Below are 19,708 nucleotides of genomic sequence, written 5' to 3'. Positions count from 1 at the left end.
CGGTGTATTTTTAGCCACGCTAGCAGCACGGCTCCAGGGATGGGGATGTCGGCCCACTTTGGTCCAGTCTGAAACGCCTCCTCTGTTTCATGGATTCCTATGACATTCTCTACAGACACTCGTGGTCCCCAGAGGATACATCAGGCAGATTTTGGTGATCCCGCTGCCTTTTTCAACATGATTTGCCCAATACCTGCAACGCTAATGACATTCCCATCAGCCTCGGCTGTACTTTGTGTTTGATGCTAATTAGCACCCGCTAACACGCTAATCTGAGATGGTTGACATGATAAACATTGTATCTGCTGAACATCAGCATGTTAGCGTTGTCACTGTGCGCACGCTGACATTAGCATTCAGCCTGCTCCTGCTCCAGTGTGTCTTTGTTGTCCCCCTCTGTGGTTGATGTCGTTCCTGGTTTGTCTGCTCGGTACAAAGCTTCGGTTTCATCCGCTGCCACTCACTCGGAACACACAAAGCAACTTCCACAACCACAGGTAATCCATCACAATAAACATGGAGCTTAAAGAGGCACTTTTTAAATTGAATTATTATTTCATTATGCTCAAATTGAATGTGTCGCCATCAATCACTTGACATTCAGCAAGAGGAAATTAAGTCGCAGAAATCCTCTTTGTTCCCTTAAAGAATTGATTTTCATATCCATCTTTTGTGCTGCACCAGCTGACTTTAACCTTGGCTTCACGCTGCAACGTTTACATTAAAACGTCAGAGTGAGTCCACATTATATTGGCAAACATATCAGAATGATGTGGGTAAATGTGAGCTACATGCATATTAATGCAAATAAGCTAGACGAAACTGATTCCATGTTTTCGCCCATGTCAATCTCTTTTCTCACAATAGCGGCCCGTTTCAACCCGACACTTACCGCACACGATTAACAAAAGCCTCTCACTCCGGCACTCGTTCATTCACTCATCTGTTCATTTACACAGGCTGAATGATTTAGCCCCAGAGATTGAGGCGTTGCAGCGTCTCCAGCCAGCTGCAACCACCACAGCTGAGTGTTGAAGCGCCTGAGGATCCTCAGAATATTACAATTTGTGCATATCTATCTATATATATATATATATATATATAGATATATATTTATATTATATATACGATAATACAGCGTCTTAATATTTCCAGGTGATTAAATGCAAACATACTTATTTAATATTTATTCCATTTCCGCCAATGGATCCTTCCAAATGCTCCACACTGTTCCTTTTAACACAGCCGGACTGAACTGGACTCGTTACGTGACGCAGACCGGCGACACACTCGGTGCTGCTCGTCCCGCACAGCAGTGTAGGAGTTCCAAATGACTGCCGAGACCTTTCGGCTCAGAGCTTTGAATGATTGGAGAAGGTCAGGCGTGTTGAGAGGAGTGAGTCCAAAGCGACCGGTTTGCCTCGATCAGCCCGGCGATTTGTTTTGCCGTTGCGGAGTCTCATGAGTCATGTTTGAGAGCGGCCACTTGTATGTTGTGCCAGTGAACCCATAAGGCAGCGCTCCCAGCCAGAAGCACTCAGTCCAAGAGCTGGACAGAGGGGAGCGTGCACAGAGAGCGTGCACGTGGCTGCACTGTATATGTAAATACAGCGTCTGTGTCCACATGCTCGGATTCACTCGCCTGTGCAACAAGGGATCCTTTGATTCCAAACGAAGTAGCCAAACAGTGACTCATGTGTTTCTTGGCAGGTCACTCTCCACGCACACCAGCTCGAGCTACAGTGCTACTCCGGGCGTTAAATGGACTGAGGACATGGGGGGGGGGGGGGTGCTAGTCACTGAAGCCCGCTGAATGCATTTGTGAGGAATTAGTTCAGAATACGGGAGCCAGCCAGGGAGTCTAAAGACTTATAGATAGGAGAATATAGAGAAGGATGGGGAAGACGAGGTAGGAAAAGAACAGAGATGGAAGGGAAAAAGAAGCGGAGAAGCAATCCTAAAATACGATCTGTTTAAAGGGGCGCATGGCGTTGAGGTGGGCGCCCTCTCTCCTCCAAAAGGTCACACCTGATATCGAACCAGCGGACCTTATCGATTGCTGCTGCTGCTGCTGCCGCGGCTTCACCGACTCCAAAAAGCACTCGGAGCCATTTCTGAGCTATTTGAGTCCAAAGTAGTCCGTTGCCAGCAGAGATGGGGAGCAGCTCTTAGTGAAAACTACACATGATCAACAGACACCTTTTAAACAGGAACCCTGAGGTGTCCTTAAACTGCACTCTCGTGGAAACTCGGTCTCACTTAAACAACTCGTTCTGTACCGACGAGGCAAAAAAAGCCGGATATACTGCCAAGTAGCAGTCTGTCAGCGGTCTGTTTTTGGGAAACAATTGATTTTTACTTTAAGCATGCGATGCAACAGCACCTCAAAAACTTTTCCTACAACTTTACGGCTCAGGAGTCCAGCAGAGGTGGAAAAACAAACATTTCTTTTTGCTGCTATCCAAATGTTACAGAGACGAGTGATGGCACTGTTGGATATAATGCTAAAGCCAGTAGCCGCTTAGCTTAGCTTAGCATAGTCGGTAGTAAACAGAGTCTTTACGTCCTCAGTGGCAGTGTGCATAGTGAACGGCGGGTTATAGTTAAACAGCTCGGGATTCGTGACGAAACTCTCCGACCAATCGGAGACCTGCAGTGTTTTAACTCCGACCTTCTAGTATCGGCTCAGCTCGCTTCGGACATCGGCCGAGGTGGTACCAGATAAAGTACCAGGTACTATCCACAACTTCTGCTCATGGAAAACCAAAAAAGAGCGAGACAAGTTGAGTAAAAGCTGCTACACTCAGCATAAGCATACCGAGGATATACTTTAGTATACTTTAGTTTTATCCTGGGTTCAGCTCAATGATCCCTCGCCGATCCATTGAAGTGAAACATGTGATTCAGGAGTCAAGTCCGGGATTGACTCGTATTTTCTCTATAAAGTGACACGATCCAGGTTAAGGAAGCATCACATCGTGTAAGAAACGGCTACATCCTGACATCATCTCACTTAGGTTGAGGAAAAATCTCAGTTCTTGACTAATTGACTTATTAGAACCGACATTTTTCAAACGGGGCTGACACAGGAGGGGAGAGGGGGGAGGGAGAAGGTTTGAGTAGAGAGAGAGAGAGAGAGAGAGAGAGGACAGCTCTCCTCAGAGACCCTCAATGCACCACGGCGTGTCATTAAAGCACTATGAGACGCCGCACAGCTTGTTAGAGGACGGAAATGTCAACAGCTGACATGAAACGATCAGCGTAACAATTGTGAAATCCGCGCACGTGTGACGTTAACCGGGATCGGTCGACGCTCCGGTGATGTCTCCCCCTAAACGGGCACCAATGTGACGGTGTCACGGTGTCACCTCCCCAGGCTAGCAGTGTGCTATTTCCTGTTACCATGGTTTCACTAGAACAGGTCCGACTGGCCTCTTTTGTAGGCGTCTGTCACGCGTGAAATGGTCCCAGATGGCGAGCGTTGATTTCAATAGCTGAGCTTCTTTTTATCCCGTGATTTTTATTTTTGTTCTCAGGGAGGATCTATCGCGACAGTTTAGACACATTTCACATTACACTGTCCCTTATTAACTCTGTCAGTCTGTAGATCCTCAGAGACCTCCACCCCCTCCTCCTCCTCTTCCTCCTTCCTCTGTGGCAGCATGCGCCAAACGCAACATATGGCGGGGACTCAAAGCGACGAGATGGCACTTTTTTTTTTTTTTTTTGACGGTTGCATGAGACATTGGGCCGTGACACTGCCGCTTCATCCGGATATTGTTTTTCATAAAATGGATAACTGCAGTCCTCACTGCTGATTGATGGATTCATATCTCTTTAGACCGATCAGTCATGTGTCTGAAGAACCGGACTGATGTGACGCTGATCAGGTACAGGAATCTCCCAGATAACAGCAAAAGCCAGTCCTTGCTCATCCATAGTTTTCTGCATTCCTCTATAATGCACATTTCAAAAACTCTCTTCTGTTGTAATGTGCTGTGGCTGATCTCTGTAGCTCTCTCTGTGCCCTTGACCAGCTTTGTAAAGAGGTTCATTTTTTCCTGTCAGCAGAATAACTGCACATTATCAATCTCTCCTGGCAGACAGATTTTTTTTTTTCGGGGGGGGCTTTTTAAAATTGCCTTCGTATGGCTTTTTTTTTTCTCGAAAACAACAACAAAACATTCTTTATGCCAGTAACATGAATAGCTCCGGCACAATTTCCAACGTCATATAGCTTTGAAGAACTATTCTAAAGTCAGTCTTGCTTCACTGCAGTGAGATGCTAGAAAACATCTATTTTTTGTGCATTTAAAACTGAGAGGCGATTGTCAGATTGTCGGTTTTGTGAAGCACGTGTTGTTCAGTGACCCGACCAGCGTCGTCACTTGAAGCATATTAAGATAGTAATAACTAGAATTGCCGCCTTGTGGTTGTGCGCCTCCGCCAAACCAGTCAAGTTGCAGTTTAGGTCCAAACATGTCATCACATTCTAAACTTTCACTTTTCTACTGAACGAACACGCTGCCAATTCCTCGATGAGGTTCGACGTTCTCCCGTCTGCTCTGGTGCAACTGAAGATATCTGTTAATGCACAGAGCAAGATCCTTCAAGCGCACACACACACACACACATTTCACGTACTAGATGCATAATTTACTACCGACATTGGCTTTAAGTGAGGTGTAAACAAGCCCATCAGACGACCAAAGAGAGATAAATGTTTCAATCCCTTTAATGGCTTTTTCCTTCCGTGGCGTTCACTTCTGGAACCAGCGGTAATGAACTCGAGCCACCGCGGACTCGCGCACACATCTCTCGCACACTTTGCCCGTGAAACGTCCACGCCGCTCGCGCACTTAATCATCCCCCCGAGCAAAGTGAGACCCCGAGTGTGGACAAAATGCTGTGTTTAATATCGGCGGTCAGACGCCGGAGTGCTGGGGAGCTGTGGTTAGCGGGACCGTGTGCTTTAGCTCATCGATTTTTGAGCTTCATTCGATGTGAATGCTGCTTTAGAGAGAGAGAGAGAGAGAGAGAGAGAGAGAGAGAGAGAGATTATGCTTGCCTCCCTGTTTTGCCATAGGAACACTGTAGGAAAGTATGCAAATTACCGTGCATGTCTTTCGGGGGATTTGCTAAATGGGATTTTTGAGGACAATGTTTTGTCCTTTGGTGCGTTTCTGAAATTATGGTTGACACCTTCCTCAGAGAGAGGGAGAGCCAAACTAGACAGATACCTGTGTGTGTGTGTGTGTGTGTGTGTGTGTGTGTGTGTGTGTGTGTGTGTGTGTGTCATTCACATGGTTATGCAGAGTTAATGCGTGTTTGTTCTCACTCCGCGTTGACGCCCGGCAAGACGCTGTCGGAAAAACGCTACTGGGAATACATTTGATTTGCAAATGAAATACGCAACCGCACTTCAGCAAAGACACACACACACACACACACACACACACACACACACACGCACACACGCACACATAGACACAGGTGTGTTTGTGCCCCGCGGGGATGATTTGCAAGTGAATAGGCGTGTTGCGCTGGCTGACAAAATGCTTCCTGGGGAACAACAAGCCAGTATGCACCAAGGACGAGCCTCTTACCACCGATGTACCTTTCATCAACAGAAGCATGTGGAAACACCTTCGGCTGCTGCGAGAGTGGCTCTATTAAAATGTAACCAAGTGCTGTTTACACTAACTTTCCAGTCAATGCCCGCCGTTCACATTGTGTTCAAGGTCGTCTCTCTTTACACTCACAATGTGTGTGTGTGTGTGTGTGTGTGTGTGTGTGTGTGTGTGTGTGTGTGTGTGCAGCTCCAGACGACAGCAACAAAGTTTCACTGGAACCCAGAGCTGAAATGTCACCGTTTGACGCTTGGCTGTGTCATTTTTCATACTTTAGGTATGTGTGTGTGTGTGTGTGTGTGTGTGTGTGTGTGTGAGTGAAAGAGGGCGATTTGGTCACAGCCCAGCTGGGTTCGATGACCCATAGCGGCGTCACCTCTCCATCTCCCCGGTGAGAACAGTACAGGTGTTTTCTCTGATATCTCTCTCTCTCTCTCTCTCTCTCTCTCTCTCTCTCTCTCTCTCTCCCTCTCTCTCCCTCTCTCTCCCTCAACCAGGAAGTGACAGCCGTCCACGCCTCCTCGTCCAAAAGAGTGACGTCCGGCACTCACACACACACTGACCCGTCTACGGATCAGACCATGGCCGCTCTTTGTGAGTACCTCCTTGTTTTTCATTTGGGAATTTAAAAAAAAAAATAAAGTTACAGAAGGCTTTGATGCAACATCCGATGTGTTGTGACATATGACAGGAGGCCCACGGCTCTCTGATTGCATCACGGTTGCACTAGTCTGTCAAGCAAACAAGCGCATGGTTAATGCAACGCTGTGTCGCATTTGTTCTATGAGATAAACATTTGGCAGAAAGCGGCTTTTCGAGAGCTAGATTGTTCATTGTTAGATAAGGCCGCCTCCCTGGCAGCTTTTTTAATGGGAAGCCGTGGGCTCGCCAGATACCGAAGCTTCCATTACTGCGATAGCGACGCGGCGGCGGCGGCGGCGGCTACCTGCAGTTTGTTTTCCGCTGACGCTGATAGCGGTGCACTCACAGATGGAGCTTGCAGTGCAAGGTACGGTCCGTTTTTGAACTGTGTGAGGATCACAAACAAACGACAGGGAGCAAGCTCAGCGTTACTTTGGTGGATAATTCCCCAAAATTGGATAAAACACCTTTTAACTATTAAGATGTAATACAAACCGGAGCCCAGCTCCTGCTTTACAGCTGCCTTTAGACACAAAAGCAGAACAGATAAACATTTACAGAAGTCATTTGCATCACATTTGCTTATAGCCAAGATGAAACTTCCGCACGTTTAATTTTTTTTACAGCCCATTGTGAACTGTAGCCTTTTGTGTTTTAACTGTTTTTTAAACTGTTGCTGATGTAGATTCTCGTTCCCTTTTTAAAGTGAATTGTTATTCTATCATAAAATAGTCCTTCCTCCTACGTAAGGAGGGAGGAGTAAGGAGCGAACTAGGACTCATTCCTCGTTGGGAGCATCCTTTTTGAAGGTAAAGTGAACACAACTGTTGTGATGGAGTTGACAGCACTCAAAGTGGTATCGAGGTGTTAACACATGTTCACACACACACACACACACACTCGTAAACTCAGCCATGCGTGATCACACCCGATATATATATATATATATATATATATATATATATATATATATATATATATATATATATATATATATATTCACACTCGCAGACCGAGAGCCTCTCCATCTCTACCTGAGACCTGTCGGGGCTTTCGCGTCGCCTCCGCAAGTCCCTAAATCTCCGTGGCGCGTCTAAAATTGGAGCTTCTTGACAATCCCGTGACTGAGCGACGACTTTTGTCTTCGCTGACAAGTTGTCAGCGGCGACGGCGGCGCTCAATCCGCCGAGGTCAAATGACAGGAGCTGTTCCCCCGCAAAGCCTCCGTGTTTAAATAACTGCGCTTTAAACAGATGCAAAGCTCGCCTCTAAATCTCCATGCTTGTTTACTTGTTTCCTCTCGTGTTACGCTGTGGAGCTGTGTGGCTCTGTGGCACACGGTGGTGGGAGTTAAATGGGAATGTTTTTATTTATTTTTTTATTCTATCATTCAGAAGTGCATGTACATTCATATCGGGCTGTGGCCGATTCAACTCGTCAGCCACACTTCGCCCAAGAGAATTCTTTAAAGTGTGCAAACGCTGCCAGTTGGAGCTGGATTTGCCAAAAGACGTTTTTTGTGTTTTTTAATTAATCTCCTCCCAGATTTGCCTGCCAAATGATGATGTCTTTATAATATTATCCTCCGGAGGAACAAAGATTCTCTTGCCGTCAGCTGCAGGTTTGATCCCCTTAGTGCTAATTTGTGTCCCATAATAGCCACTAAGACGAGATTGATGTTCGGAAATTGAAAATTGACGTTTGACTATATTGTGTATTGATGTGAGGCTGGTGAATGGCTCCTCAGGGTGAACCACTGAAATGTCTTTACACTGCATGGTGAATTCTCATGATTCCGCCATCAATCAGTGGATGAATTAGATTTTCTTGTCCGTCATTTTGACGGACAGGGTCCGTTATTAACCGTCTTTTTAATGTGACATCTTTAATGATGATAAGACACAGGTAAAGTCAGCTGATGATACAGAGTAGAGGAGACTTTACAGCAACAGAATCTATTTGACATTAACAGTTAATTAGCGCATTCAAACTCGCCACTTTAGCACTATAGAGGCTCTAAACACCCATAATGCAATGCTCTCTAACCCTGCAGAGCTAAAAAAGGAAGTCGTTGTGGATTGGTAACATATTGACAGTGTTCCCACAGACGAAATACCCCCTGACTCATTAGCATTGATTAGCGCATCCCTATCCAACCCAGATACCGTTTAGACGCTAAATCTCTTTATTGGCAATTTACTCTAACAAATTAAAGATACTAATGGCGTTCAGCACTTTATTTTCTGAACGTTATTTTAGTTTGATACTCGGCCGAATGTGCACTGACTCTGGACTTCAGTTTGGGGATATTCTAAGGCCCCTTCATTAGGCATTCCACCGGAGTGTGTTTATTTTCCACGTCAGGAACAGGAAATCCATGTGCAATTTCAGTGGGATTATCAGCAGAGTGCAGCTTCTCGTCAAGCCTGATAGCCACGCTGTTCTCCAGTCGGTGTGCGGGGGGGGGGGGGGCTGCAGAGAACACCTTGTGTTTCATGTACGAGGTCAGCCGACAATTACCATCACGGCACTTAATATGGAGAGAATAGACGTCAATGGCGCTGTATGAGCCGGATGATCGCTCGTATTGGAGGTTAGGAACAAGTAAACGTAAGGTCGCTGCTTTAAAAGAGGATCTTTGCCATTGTTAGGGCAACATATGTCCAAAAAGGAAGGACAAATAGCAGTGCAATCTTCCTCTTATCTTCAAACCGATTACCTGTGCTTTGAAAGAAGGCTTCAAAGACGTCTCATTGGACGGCATACATGTACAAGATGGGTTTTTACCGAGGAAGGTACACTCGACTCCTCTCGGCAGAAGGTTTTAAATCATTCACCACATTGAGGAGCTTTTACAGGCAATCTTTTGAACTGGAGAGGGACATCGAGAGCATGCGTCTCAGGCCCGGCAGCTGCTGCTTTTGACCTTATTAAAGTCAGTTTAGGAGCTTTGGAGCCCAGTCAAATGAAATCTTAGGCTTGTGATGGAAAAATCCTGTAACTTATTCAAATTACAAACCTTTTCAAAGTAATGATTCACTATCGCAATATAATGAGAAGCTTTCTGCTTGTAAACATGTTTACTGTCATTTTTTAAAGATAACTAAGTCATTTTGGTCATTATTTTGAGATTGAAAGTCATACGATACTTATTTGTTTTCCTGCTTGGATCTAAAACAGAAGATTGACACCACTCTAGATATGAAGCCAGAGCTAGCAGCTTGTTAGCTTAGCTTAGCATAAAGCCTGGGAGCAAGGGGAAACGGCTAGCCGGGCTCTCTCCAGTTCAAAAGTATGTATTTGAAATGCAGTAAAGCTGTGGTTTTGTGGGTATATGCTGGAACTATTTCTTGGAGGCCGTGACTTCCTGCGCGTCACGGTGATGTAACTTCCTGTGAAGCCAACTTGTTGTTTTTCGCATCTCAGTTTGTGTACAGGTTAAACAAACAGATGTTTCATGTTTGATGTGCGCTTTGAGCGATGGACAAAGCCAGACTTTGCTTCCAGTCTTTATGCTAAGCTAGGCTAATCACCTCCCGGCTCTACCACTAAGACGGTGAATAAACGTAGAACTGTTCTTTAAAGGGAATCTGAGTCTCATATCTTATGTCACTATGTCATAGGATATATACGGCACAAGTATAGCCCCCCCCCCCCCCCAGAGTCTGTCTGCAGCCGTGTGATTGTGTGTGTGTGTTGCCTATTAAGCAACGTGTGTGACATCTATCTCCGCTGTGGATCATGAAATGCCGGGATAATGCCAAATGCCAAACGTCTCTCTGCCCTCCGCTGCGAACACGAAGGATGTATGAAGCGTCTCGCGGTCGCGGGACGTCTGTGTCCATAAGACAACTGTGACATAAGGCTAAGGGCATGTTGGGTACCTCGATACTCCATTCTAAAAAAAGGCCAGCCCACATCCACCTCCCCTCTCCTCCCCCTCAAGTCACTCCTATTTATTTACAAAGGGGACTTCTAAAATAAAATCAGCTGTCACTGGGCGCCTGGGCCTCACTGAGCACTCTGCTGGAGCTGGTCTCCAAGCCTCGCTGTCCGTCTCTGCCTGGGATTTGCTTTCCGTGTCGGGTCAACGCTGGTCGACTTTTAAATTCTCTGGTGATCCAAGGCCTTTGTCTTTTGGATTGTATTGTTTGACAGACAGAGCAGCCTCCACGGTTAGAAAAGGTAAGTTATCTGTGGGGGACTCTGAGTATTTCAAGGCTGATTCTTGCATCGGCACCGTCAGCGCCGCTCCTTCAGGGGGATTTTCCACCGTATAGCTCAAGTGGTAGGAGACAAATTGGAAATGGTGGATGACATTTTAGCTGATAATCAATCGTGTTTTTGACGTGCCCCCCCACCCCACCACGGCTGCGCAAACATCTTGGGTGAAAGTGGGAAATAAGATGAAGTGGAGGGGGGGGCTGTTTTTGTAAAGAGCGATATTGCGGTACGTTTCCAGGATTCCGCTCGGATTTTGCACACCGTCATAAAACATGCATGGGCCCTTCCTGTTTCCTTCCACCCGACATAACCGGCAGCAATCCGATCCTGCATATTCTTAAAGCGTGGCAAATCGGGAGACAAAGTGCTTTGCGTAGCATAAGGAAGCACCCGAGGGCGATCCGGCTTCCACGTAAAGAAGTTATTTCGATAGATTTGACAGCTCAATTATTGTGCCTGTTTTGCTTTCCTCGGTGTGGAAGAAATCGCCCGCCACGGCTGACATTTCAATTAGTGTAGCTCGATTTGGCTCTCCTCTTGAAAAAAACCCTCACCAGCCAAAAGCTCTGGTCAGTAAGTACTGAACGGAAAATTGGGTTGCTTAAGGGTTCCGTTGTGAGGAGAGGGCGACACCTCTGTGATTAGGGGACGGCCTCTGCTTGACACAGATCTGTGGGCCTCGATCCAGCTCTCGGCTTCAAAGCCACGCTGCCTCACCCTTTGCCCGGTTAAGCTCTGAAATGACTCCTTTTGTTCTTTTTCTCTCTCTGTCTTTCCCGCCTCTTCACCTCCTCACTTCCAGCCGGCGGTGCAGCACCGTCACACGTCTCATCGCTCTGACGCCGGCCAGAAGGGCCGTGACGGGGGGAGGTCAAACGGCCCACCGGCTCGGCTCAATATAGCCACTGAGTCGCGCACGCCGGCAGCGGCATGGCCCTCCCCCGTTGACTTTTCCCGGCCTCTCTCCCTTCCATTACACCCCCCCCCCCCAAGGTGCCATCACTTGTGCCGTGATTTGAAAAGATAAGAAGCTAAAATAACAGTGTGGTAGTTATTGTGCCTCGAAGCAGTTCAATATGCTGTCCATGAAAAGCAGAAATTATTTTTTTTTTCTGATACACCGCACTGTAAACCTTCATTATATTGGGGCATCTTAAGCAGTGAGAAAGCTATTATTAATGCTAATTAAACATCCGTTGGTGCCGGTACTAATTAGTGGCGGCATTGAGAGATGGTGACTTAGAAAATATCTCGCATCTCATTAGAAGTTCTTTCAATTGTGCCTTCGCTCTGTTTCCTTCCTCTCCCTCACACACACTTCCACTCCTCAAATCTCCCTGGAACATGACGCTGCAGACGGAGCCCGGTTATAAAAAGGCCGGTTTATTTTTTTTCTCTCCAGTCAGCGCCCCCAACCCCCCCCCTCCCGGTTGCCTCACCTCCATGCTATGGGAGCTTTGCATACGGCATTCCCTTCTCAGAAGCCGGAGATATCCAAAGCACCGGTGTCACGGCTCTCGGGCATCAGAAGCCCCACGTCTCTCCGACGGATCCAGACCGTGACGTGGCCATTTGTCTCCGGTGATGAATGAGGGCATTATCCTTGTGTTTCTGTCATCGAGCCGGTATTAGGCGACACGTCAGCCTCAGGTGTTGGGTTTCTGACCCATATTTATAGGATGTTGCCCCTGTTTATTTTCAGATGCTGCCGTCTCGGGCAGCCTATTTGTCTGACGGCTTATCGGTTACACTAACATGCCGGACGTAGCAGAAAGCTAAAATTGGGTGGGATGAGGAGAGCGTGCTCTTGTCAGTCGTTTCTGAACTAAGGTCACACCAGTAGGTGGCACGACATCATCCGCGCTTTGTTACCAAATATGTGTTTTATAGGAGCTTGGTGACTCCTACTATAAAAATAAAAAAGCAAAAGGAACACCACTCAGAGTCTTCCGTTAAACTCCATCCACCCCGACTTCACGGAGAAGCAGCCGTCTGACGATACACAACTGTGGAAGCGCGCACTGTAAACAAAAAGGCAGCATGAAGTATAGTTTGTGCGATTAATTCAAATAACCCACGCGTGTACATTGGTATCCAAACATGCTGCCGTGTTATTAGGTAGCTGGTTACGCCACAGCTGAAAGTAGAACATGTGGAGGGGCTGGCCTGCTGAGAATTCCGGTCGGGGCACACATGCCGAAGAAACATCACGTTGTCGGCCATGTTTTTTACGCCGGGCGTAGTGAACCTGGAGCTCTTGGAGGTCAGACGTTGGACATTTCAGCCGGGAACATTCTGACCCCTGAGTTTTCTAGGAAGTAGCATTTCATGACTTATTGTCAGGGGCTGCATGGTAAACAACCGCTCACCCGTTGTCCTCTCAGGAACACCCACAATAGCTCCACAAAGCGCCTCTCTTTTTCCTCTGCTCCTGCGATGGTACAATCTTTCATTCAATGAAGAGTTATTGAAGAGGGGAGAAAGCTGTCGTACCTAACTGACGGTTGATACAATGGTTAGCTAGGTGGCTAGGTTCACACAGTTTACCCAGAAGTCTGTAATGCGCTCCCGTTTTGTGGAGATGCCGCTGCGACAGCAAATCGGATGATTCATCAGGGCTAATAAGCTGCGATGGGTTCCTCCTGTTTGGACTCTCTCTCGGCTCCCTCGGGGCAAAAGTTAACTACGACTCCCAAAGAGATTCTAATCAGGGAGAGTCCCGTTTTGTTTTAAAGAAAGCGTAATGGGAATAGAGAGTGAGGAAACGCTTCCCGGGCCGACAGCTCCTACTGTTACACAACTTTATGGGTCGATGGCGCAGAAGAAGGGTGGTTGACTTCTTCATTTAGTTTACAAGGCTACCAGGAGAGGGCTATATCAAGCCGGTGGAGTCATATAAGTGGACTTAGAGAATCGTAAAGACAGATTGGACAGTGTGTGCTTCACCGCTAAGCGCTGGATCTGCTCCCAAGCTCTCTCCCAGCACAGCGACGAGAGGGCCTCACTCGATCCACACGCTTCGAAGGAGCAGCTGCTGTCAAACTTTTTGAAGCAGAAGTCGCGCTGAAGCTCCACTCTCGAGCTCGCGCGCATGTGGAGGAGATACAGTGGGAAAACGCAACAAGCGGGAGGCCTTTCAAGATGTCAAGAGGTTACAGCGAGAGCACATGATGAGAGAGAATCATTTCTATTTTGGGTCTGCTCTCATCCCACGGCGTTGCCGCCCGGAGAAAGAGAGAGAATATAGCGAGAGCCAAAAGGTCCGGTGTGGGCGTATGCTGCGCCCTAATGGAGCCTTCTGTGTTGCCTAATGATGCTTTGTAGCACAGAGAAGTCAATACAAAATTACTGGTCTTCTCTAATTGGCCATTCGCAGGAATGTGCCGCGCAATATGAAGTATCGTACAGTAGTGCTTTGCGGTTGATGAGTATTCCGCTTCGTGTTTGCCTCCGGCCACATTTGGTTAAAACCTCCGCAGTAAAAAGCTTTAATATTTTAGTATACATCCGTGTGTTTATTCCCTTTTTAATCCCCGTCAATGTCGCTGTGATATTTGTGTTAAGGTGAGGTTCATTTCTTTGTGTTTAGCTGCAGGCAGCGAAGGTAGATCCACGCCAGGACGTCCGGAGGACAGCGCCCCGAGCGCCGAGGACCAGGAGGGCGAGCCGGTGTCGGTGAAAGAGCGGCTGGCGATGTATCAGGCCGCCGTGTCCAAGAAGGAAACCGGAGGTTCCTCCTCTGCCGCGGTAAGACGATACTTCCACGTGGGGCGTAAGGGGAGACGGCAGACTGTCACAGACATGTTTGGATTTAAAGATTACGTCGACCCCGTGGCGTCGCTGATGTTTATGACCATTTGATTCTCCCCAAAGTAGAAATGTGCTGTCACTGAAGGCTGTAAGGTACTTAGTGGAAAAGGACAAGGGGGCTGCAGGGGGATGGAAGCAGTATTTGTCAAAGTGTCATGAGGCTCAGCACTGGATGGGAAAACCAGTCCTCTAGAGTGTGACTGGGAGCCGGGGGGGGAGTCATGTAACGGTCGTTTCATACAGGGCTGCTGTTTCAGCATCATTCATCAACGTAAAGTCAGACAAGTTCAGACAATTTCTCCAGGTACATATGTCATTTAAAAGTAGAATTACCGATATAAATATATAATATATAAATTTAGGTTTTGTATATGTGTCACTGGACCCCTTACATTAAAAACAGTGTGCAGTTTAGCCTCCTTGTCGTTTCCTCTATACGCTCTAGCTTCCTAGAAGTAAAATTATCCAGAAAATGTGTAGCAGAACTTTTTTTTTTGTTGTTTGTTTGTTCCTAGGGGCCCCTACCCCTAAGTAAGAACCGCTGGAATATATAATGGTTTATCCACAGATGCATTAGTATTAAAGGTTCCCAATGAAATATAACGGTTCTGTATGCACTGGCAACATACAGGCAAGGAGAGCTACACACACACACACACACACGTCTTATTATATATATAGCATCAATCTCCATGTCAGTCGTTTTAACTGCATCTGTAGAGAGAGCGCCTTCACACTTAAATTAAACACAATAACCCGTGTGAATATCCCTGAGTCATTGGTCATTACCATGAACAAAAAGGCCCCCGCAGCTTTGAAGAGCCTTCATGCACTTCATGAACCCAGTGATTTAACTGTGTGAGCAGTTAGTCAGCCAAGGCCACTGCAGTGTGTGTGTGTGTGTGTGTGTGTGTGTGTGTGTGTGTGTGTGTCGGCTCGGTATCTAACGCAAAGCCCGCCTGTTCTCTGCTGCGCTCTACAGCTACAGGGCATAACGGCTCGCTGCTTATTTACTGACGGACCACGTGGAGGTTTTGTGCAGATATAATGGAATACAAGCTGCTGAAAACGTGTCATGTAGTGTGCAAAATGTGGGCGGGGCAAATGTTTGCAAATCTGTACAGAGGAGACTGTCCAAAAACCAAAGCAAATGCAAAAAAAGACAAACAACAACCCCCGGTGTGCTTTGTACGATCGTCACAGCTTCAGAGCCGAATGCAGCGATCCAGACCTTCCATTCCGTGAATCCGTCGGTCCGTCAGGTGATAAATAATCAATGTCCGGCATGTCAGTCATGAGGCCGCGCTGTGGCGTGTTAACAGAGGGCGACCTGCCACCTTCTGGGGTGTTTGCGCACGACGAGACTCAGCAGCTGCATTCTCTGATTTACAGTAGCCCTATAAAGCAAGTGGTGATAAAAGAAGAATGACTCCAATGGAATTAAAGCTAAATTGAAAATTTGAAGATAACGGATTCAAATGTTAAAAAAAACCTAATTGAGACTAATAACAGTAATAACTGAAAGTTGTCCCCTACTATGCGGCGTAATTTGATTTTATGAGCGAGTGCATTAACTGTCAGCTGGTCACAGGTCGGTATAGTAACAAGCCACTCGAGGCTAAGTTTCACAGCCGTTTCAGAGCAGATGAGAGCTGTTGTTAACACGAGAGTGCTGTTCTAGCGTCACTCACATCAAGAGGCCTGTTACTTTTTATGACACCTAATTATGCTTAAAATAACAACCGTCAGAAAAATTCAATAAACCCTTTATATTTTGTAGTTTTAATACCAATAGCTAAGAATATTAAACATTGACGGCGTGGCAGCCGCGCCAAACTTACTGCCTACTGACAGCTGAATGTGTGTGTGTGTGTGTGTGTGTGTGTGTGTGTGGGGGGGGGGGGGGGGGTCTTGTTTTTCCCCTGTACCTTTGCAGCTGTTGTCTGCATGTCCACACACAAGTGGCACGTTGTTTAAAGATAGCAGGACCCCTGATGGACACCATTCAGTCTGTCCCGTCCATCATCCAGCAGCTATGTCTCCTCAGCCCGTTGTCACTCCCACCTCATCAAATACCGACGCTTGGTCAGCGCAACCTCGGCGTCTGACACGCCGGGCTTTGTACTGACTCTGATGTAAACCTATCCCCGTCACCATCGGACAGTCAGAGCAACTGACGTAGCAAATGGAGCTTGATAGGTGGAGGTCGGGGTGGATGGTTTAGTCGAACAAATGCAGGACTTTGACCCAGGAGACCGCTGTTTGTGTCTTGTTTTACCTTAGTTTTGTTACGTAACTTCCGTACTTAAAAACAAACTTGAAGTTTATTTTGAAAAGCTGCCATGCATGTAATGCGACTAGACTGTACGTTACCTGTGAATCCAGAAGTTTATTTTGAAAAGACACCGTATGCTTGTAAGGAGCGGAAACTGCATGTTTTTTTGTGAACACTGAAGTTTATTTTGAAAAGACACTATCCATGTAATAAGAGCAAACCGTATGTTTCCTGTGCCGTTTATTTTGGAAACGACATTGAGCATTTAAACCCGGCACTAGAGGGGTACCGAGAGCGCCATCGTTTGACAGCTACGTCTGCTGACCAGGGGTCGGCGTTTGACTGGTCGGCAGTGAGAATGTGTTGTTCTCCTAATATCGGCACTAAACCATACAGTGCTTATTTGCACCGGTAAACAGTGGGCAGCGGCCCGGCTGAACCCGTCTCAAGAAAACACGCTCTGAGGACACAAAGTCGTTTCAAAGAGAGATGTTGATTTTAGGTTACATCAACGCAGCTATTGTACCCAGAAGTAGTCAAATATTGATAACACGGTGCCCTGCCATGAAATGTTGCTGACCTGAACTCCTCTGCAATAACTTGCAAATTGCACTGTACCTCTTATTTGCATTAAAAAGGAAGGGTGGCACACACACACACACACACACACACACACACACACACACACACACACACACGTATAACAGAGAGCTTCACATATATATTGCACTTCCCCAGAGGTTGCATGCAGAATCCTTCATATAAATGTTTTATTAAGAAAGTAATTGACAATTCCAAAAGGAGATTATTGCATCAAATAGTCAGTGTGCCTTGTTGGCCGGATGTGGTAGTGTGAGGACCGCATCCCCCATACTGATGAGGCGCGGAAAGTCTCCTCCTCCCTGCAAAGAAAACAGGCTTTTGTGCTTTCCAGTTTTAAGGAATAATTCTGTCCGTAGCCCAATAAAAGTATCGAAAAGCTTTTAAACTGACTGTTCTGAAAGACTGAATTGTCTATTGATGTTTCACTCTCTGTTGCAGGTTGGATATGGGGAAAAAAAAACCGAATCCATTAAAATTGGGTGTATCTTTGCTGTTTTTTTTTTGTTTTATTTCTCGTGTCTCAGTATTATCACAGCTGCATTACGCTACAATCCTCCCAGAGGAGCGTTACAGGAAACCATCTTATTCCCACCGTTCGTCTTTCACGATCACAGCATTCACGTCACGTTTAAAGGAACACCAACGCTTCTCAAACCATTAGCATAATGCCTTTGCGTTCACGCTCATATTAGCATAAGCGAATGTATAGCACATTCGCGATCAATGAGAGCAGAGAATAGTTCACCTCGGGTCAATACCAATCTCCTGATATCGCACGTAATGGAGGTTTACAGTGTGTTTAATCCGTAACGCGCTGCGGATGGATCACCAGGTGTGTTTCACGCCGTCCGTTCTCTTCCCGACAGGTGATGAGTGAGTCCGAGGCCTGTTCGCTGCCCGGAGGCCTGGCCAGTGTGAAGAAACAGTTTGAGATCCAGGAGTTTGCCTCTTCGTCCTCTCAGTCCAGCGTCGCCCAGTTCCACTTCGAGCAGAGATCCGTCCAGGTGAGAACACCTGCTCATGAATGTAATACTGATGCCTTTTTATACGACCGCCATCAGCGAGAGGATTGGCTGTTTTCATATAGTTATTCTCAACGCTCGTCATCGGTACTGCCAGAGACCCGGGCCGTTCTGCTGAACCAGAACCAGGGCCGTGTGGGGCAGATGAGAGGTTTTCTAAAGGGACTCTTTGGAGCTGCCAAAATCATGATGATACCTTTTTAAAAAAAAACCTTCTGCAATGATCATGAACGTGATAATAACATCAGTGTATTGGACATGAAACCTCTCCACAGATGATTCTTAGAGATGAGCAATAACAATAGATGAAAGTGGCCTTTATTGTCCCTCCTGTTTATAGTCAACTCAACTTGTTCACCGGCTCTGCGTAAACTGAGAAACGTATAAATGCCGCTGGATGATTTACATTCTAGTGAAGCGCTTTTATTGGGAAAAAAAACAAAACAAACCCGTGGGCGCTGTGGCCGCGAGGCGTTTCTCGTAGGTCAAATCAAAGAGGGCACCTTGAACTTTGCTCAAGATATGTGCCGCTGTCATCGAGCGCGTGAGGGAAATGCCTGAACGCGTTAGCAGCCTCTGACAGGAGGGGGGGGGGGGGGGGGGGGCAACTCCGCACCCCTCCGTGCTTCTGCTCATTCAGGCGGGGGGAGCAGAGCGGATTCATCGAGCGCACACGGAGCTCGCTGAATGCTAGATTTTACAGAGGGGGGGTTCGTGAGAGGAAGCGTCTGTTTGATCGAGGTACTGCCTCTGCGCCACAACGGCAAAACCACTTTCCCGCCTCAGGTTTCCCTCACCGGTGTGATATCCGAGCTCCGGTTTTATAAAACTGGTCGTACATCGGGGGGGGGGGGGGGGGGGCAAGATGTTATTATTCTGACATAAGTGGTTTCAGAAGTACAGAGCACACCCGCCCTCCATGTATCTATCTTTCATGTTAACAGCGGTGAACACAAGCTCTAATATGCGATGTCTCCTTCATCTCCTTCACATTGGGTGAATCTCACCGGAGGACGATGGCACCTGTAGTTTTGTGCTGTTTTTGTCATCCATTGCTTTCCTTCTCCAACGCTGAACTCGTCCTTTTAGTGGAGTTTAAACCTCTTTCTCCCGAATAGGAAACCATTTCGGGACATTGTGCATGTGTTGTGGATTTGAGGGTGATTTCACATTCCTCCATCTGTCCGTGTTTGACAGGAGACATCGAGCTCCTCAGAGGTGACGGTGAGAAGCAGCGGCAGAGAGGTCGCCCCCACCACACACCTCCTCCACAATCAACAAGAGGTACAGGGTGTGGGCGCAACAAGGGAATCAGGAATATTGGACAACGGTCTACTTATAGACTGCGTTGCACCAACAAGCTTGAACTTAATCTAGGATTAGCTCTAAACAGAGTTAAGCAAAACTAGGGGGGGGGACTAACTTTGGGCTGCTCTGTATTCCTTCACAAAACATCACGTTGTCGTTAAACGTTGCTCGCGAAGACTCGACGAGAGAAGCTC

At 46.9% G+C, this 19,708-nt stretch overlaps 1 protein-coding gene across 1 annotated transcript in view; it reads left to right on the top strand.

The window, feature by feature from the left end:
- Nucleotides 1-19,708, top strand: part of xirp2a (xin actin binding repeat containing 2a) — a 43,509-nt gene that overhangs the window by 11,378 nt on the left and 12,423 nt on the right. The window contains exons 4-7 of the mRNA XM_068719277.1: nt 6,128-6,224; nt 14,086-14,243; nt 18,051-18,188; nt 19,404-19,490. Of these exons, the coding sequence (XP_068575378.1) occupies nt 6,128-6,224; nt 14,086-14,243; nt 18,051-18,188; nt 19,404-19,490 (480 nt within the window). The remainder of the gene's footprint in view (nt 1-6,127; nt 6,225-14,085; nt 14,244-18,050; nt 18,189-19,403; nt 19,491-19,708) is intronic.

Source organism: Cebidichthys violaceus, unplaced genomic scaffold, assembly GCF_023349555.1.
Source record: "Cebidichthys violaceus isolate CVI_PGR_0920_01 unplaced genomic scaffold, fCebVio1.0.p SCAF_24, whole genome shotgun sequence".
Lineage (NCBI taxonomy): Eukaryota > Metazoa > Chordata > Actinopteri > Perciformes > Stichaeidae > Cebidichthys > Cebidichthys violaceus.
The sequence above is the reverse complement of the archived record's forward strand: the minus strand, read 5'-3'. Positions and strand labels throughout refer to the sequence as shown.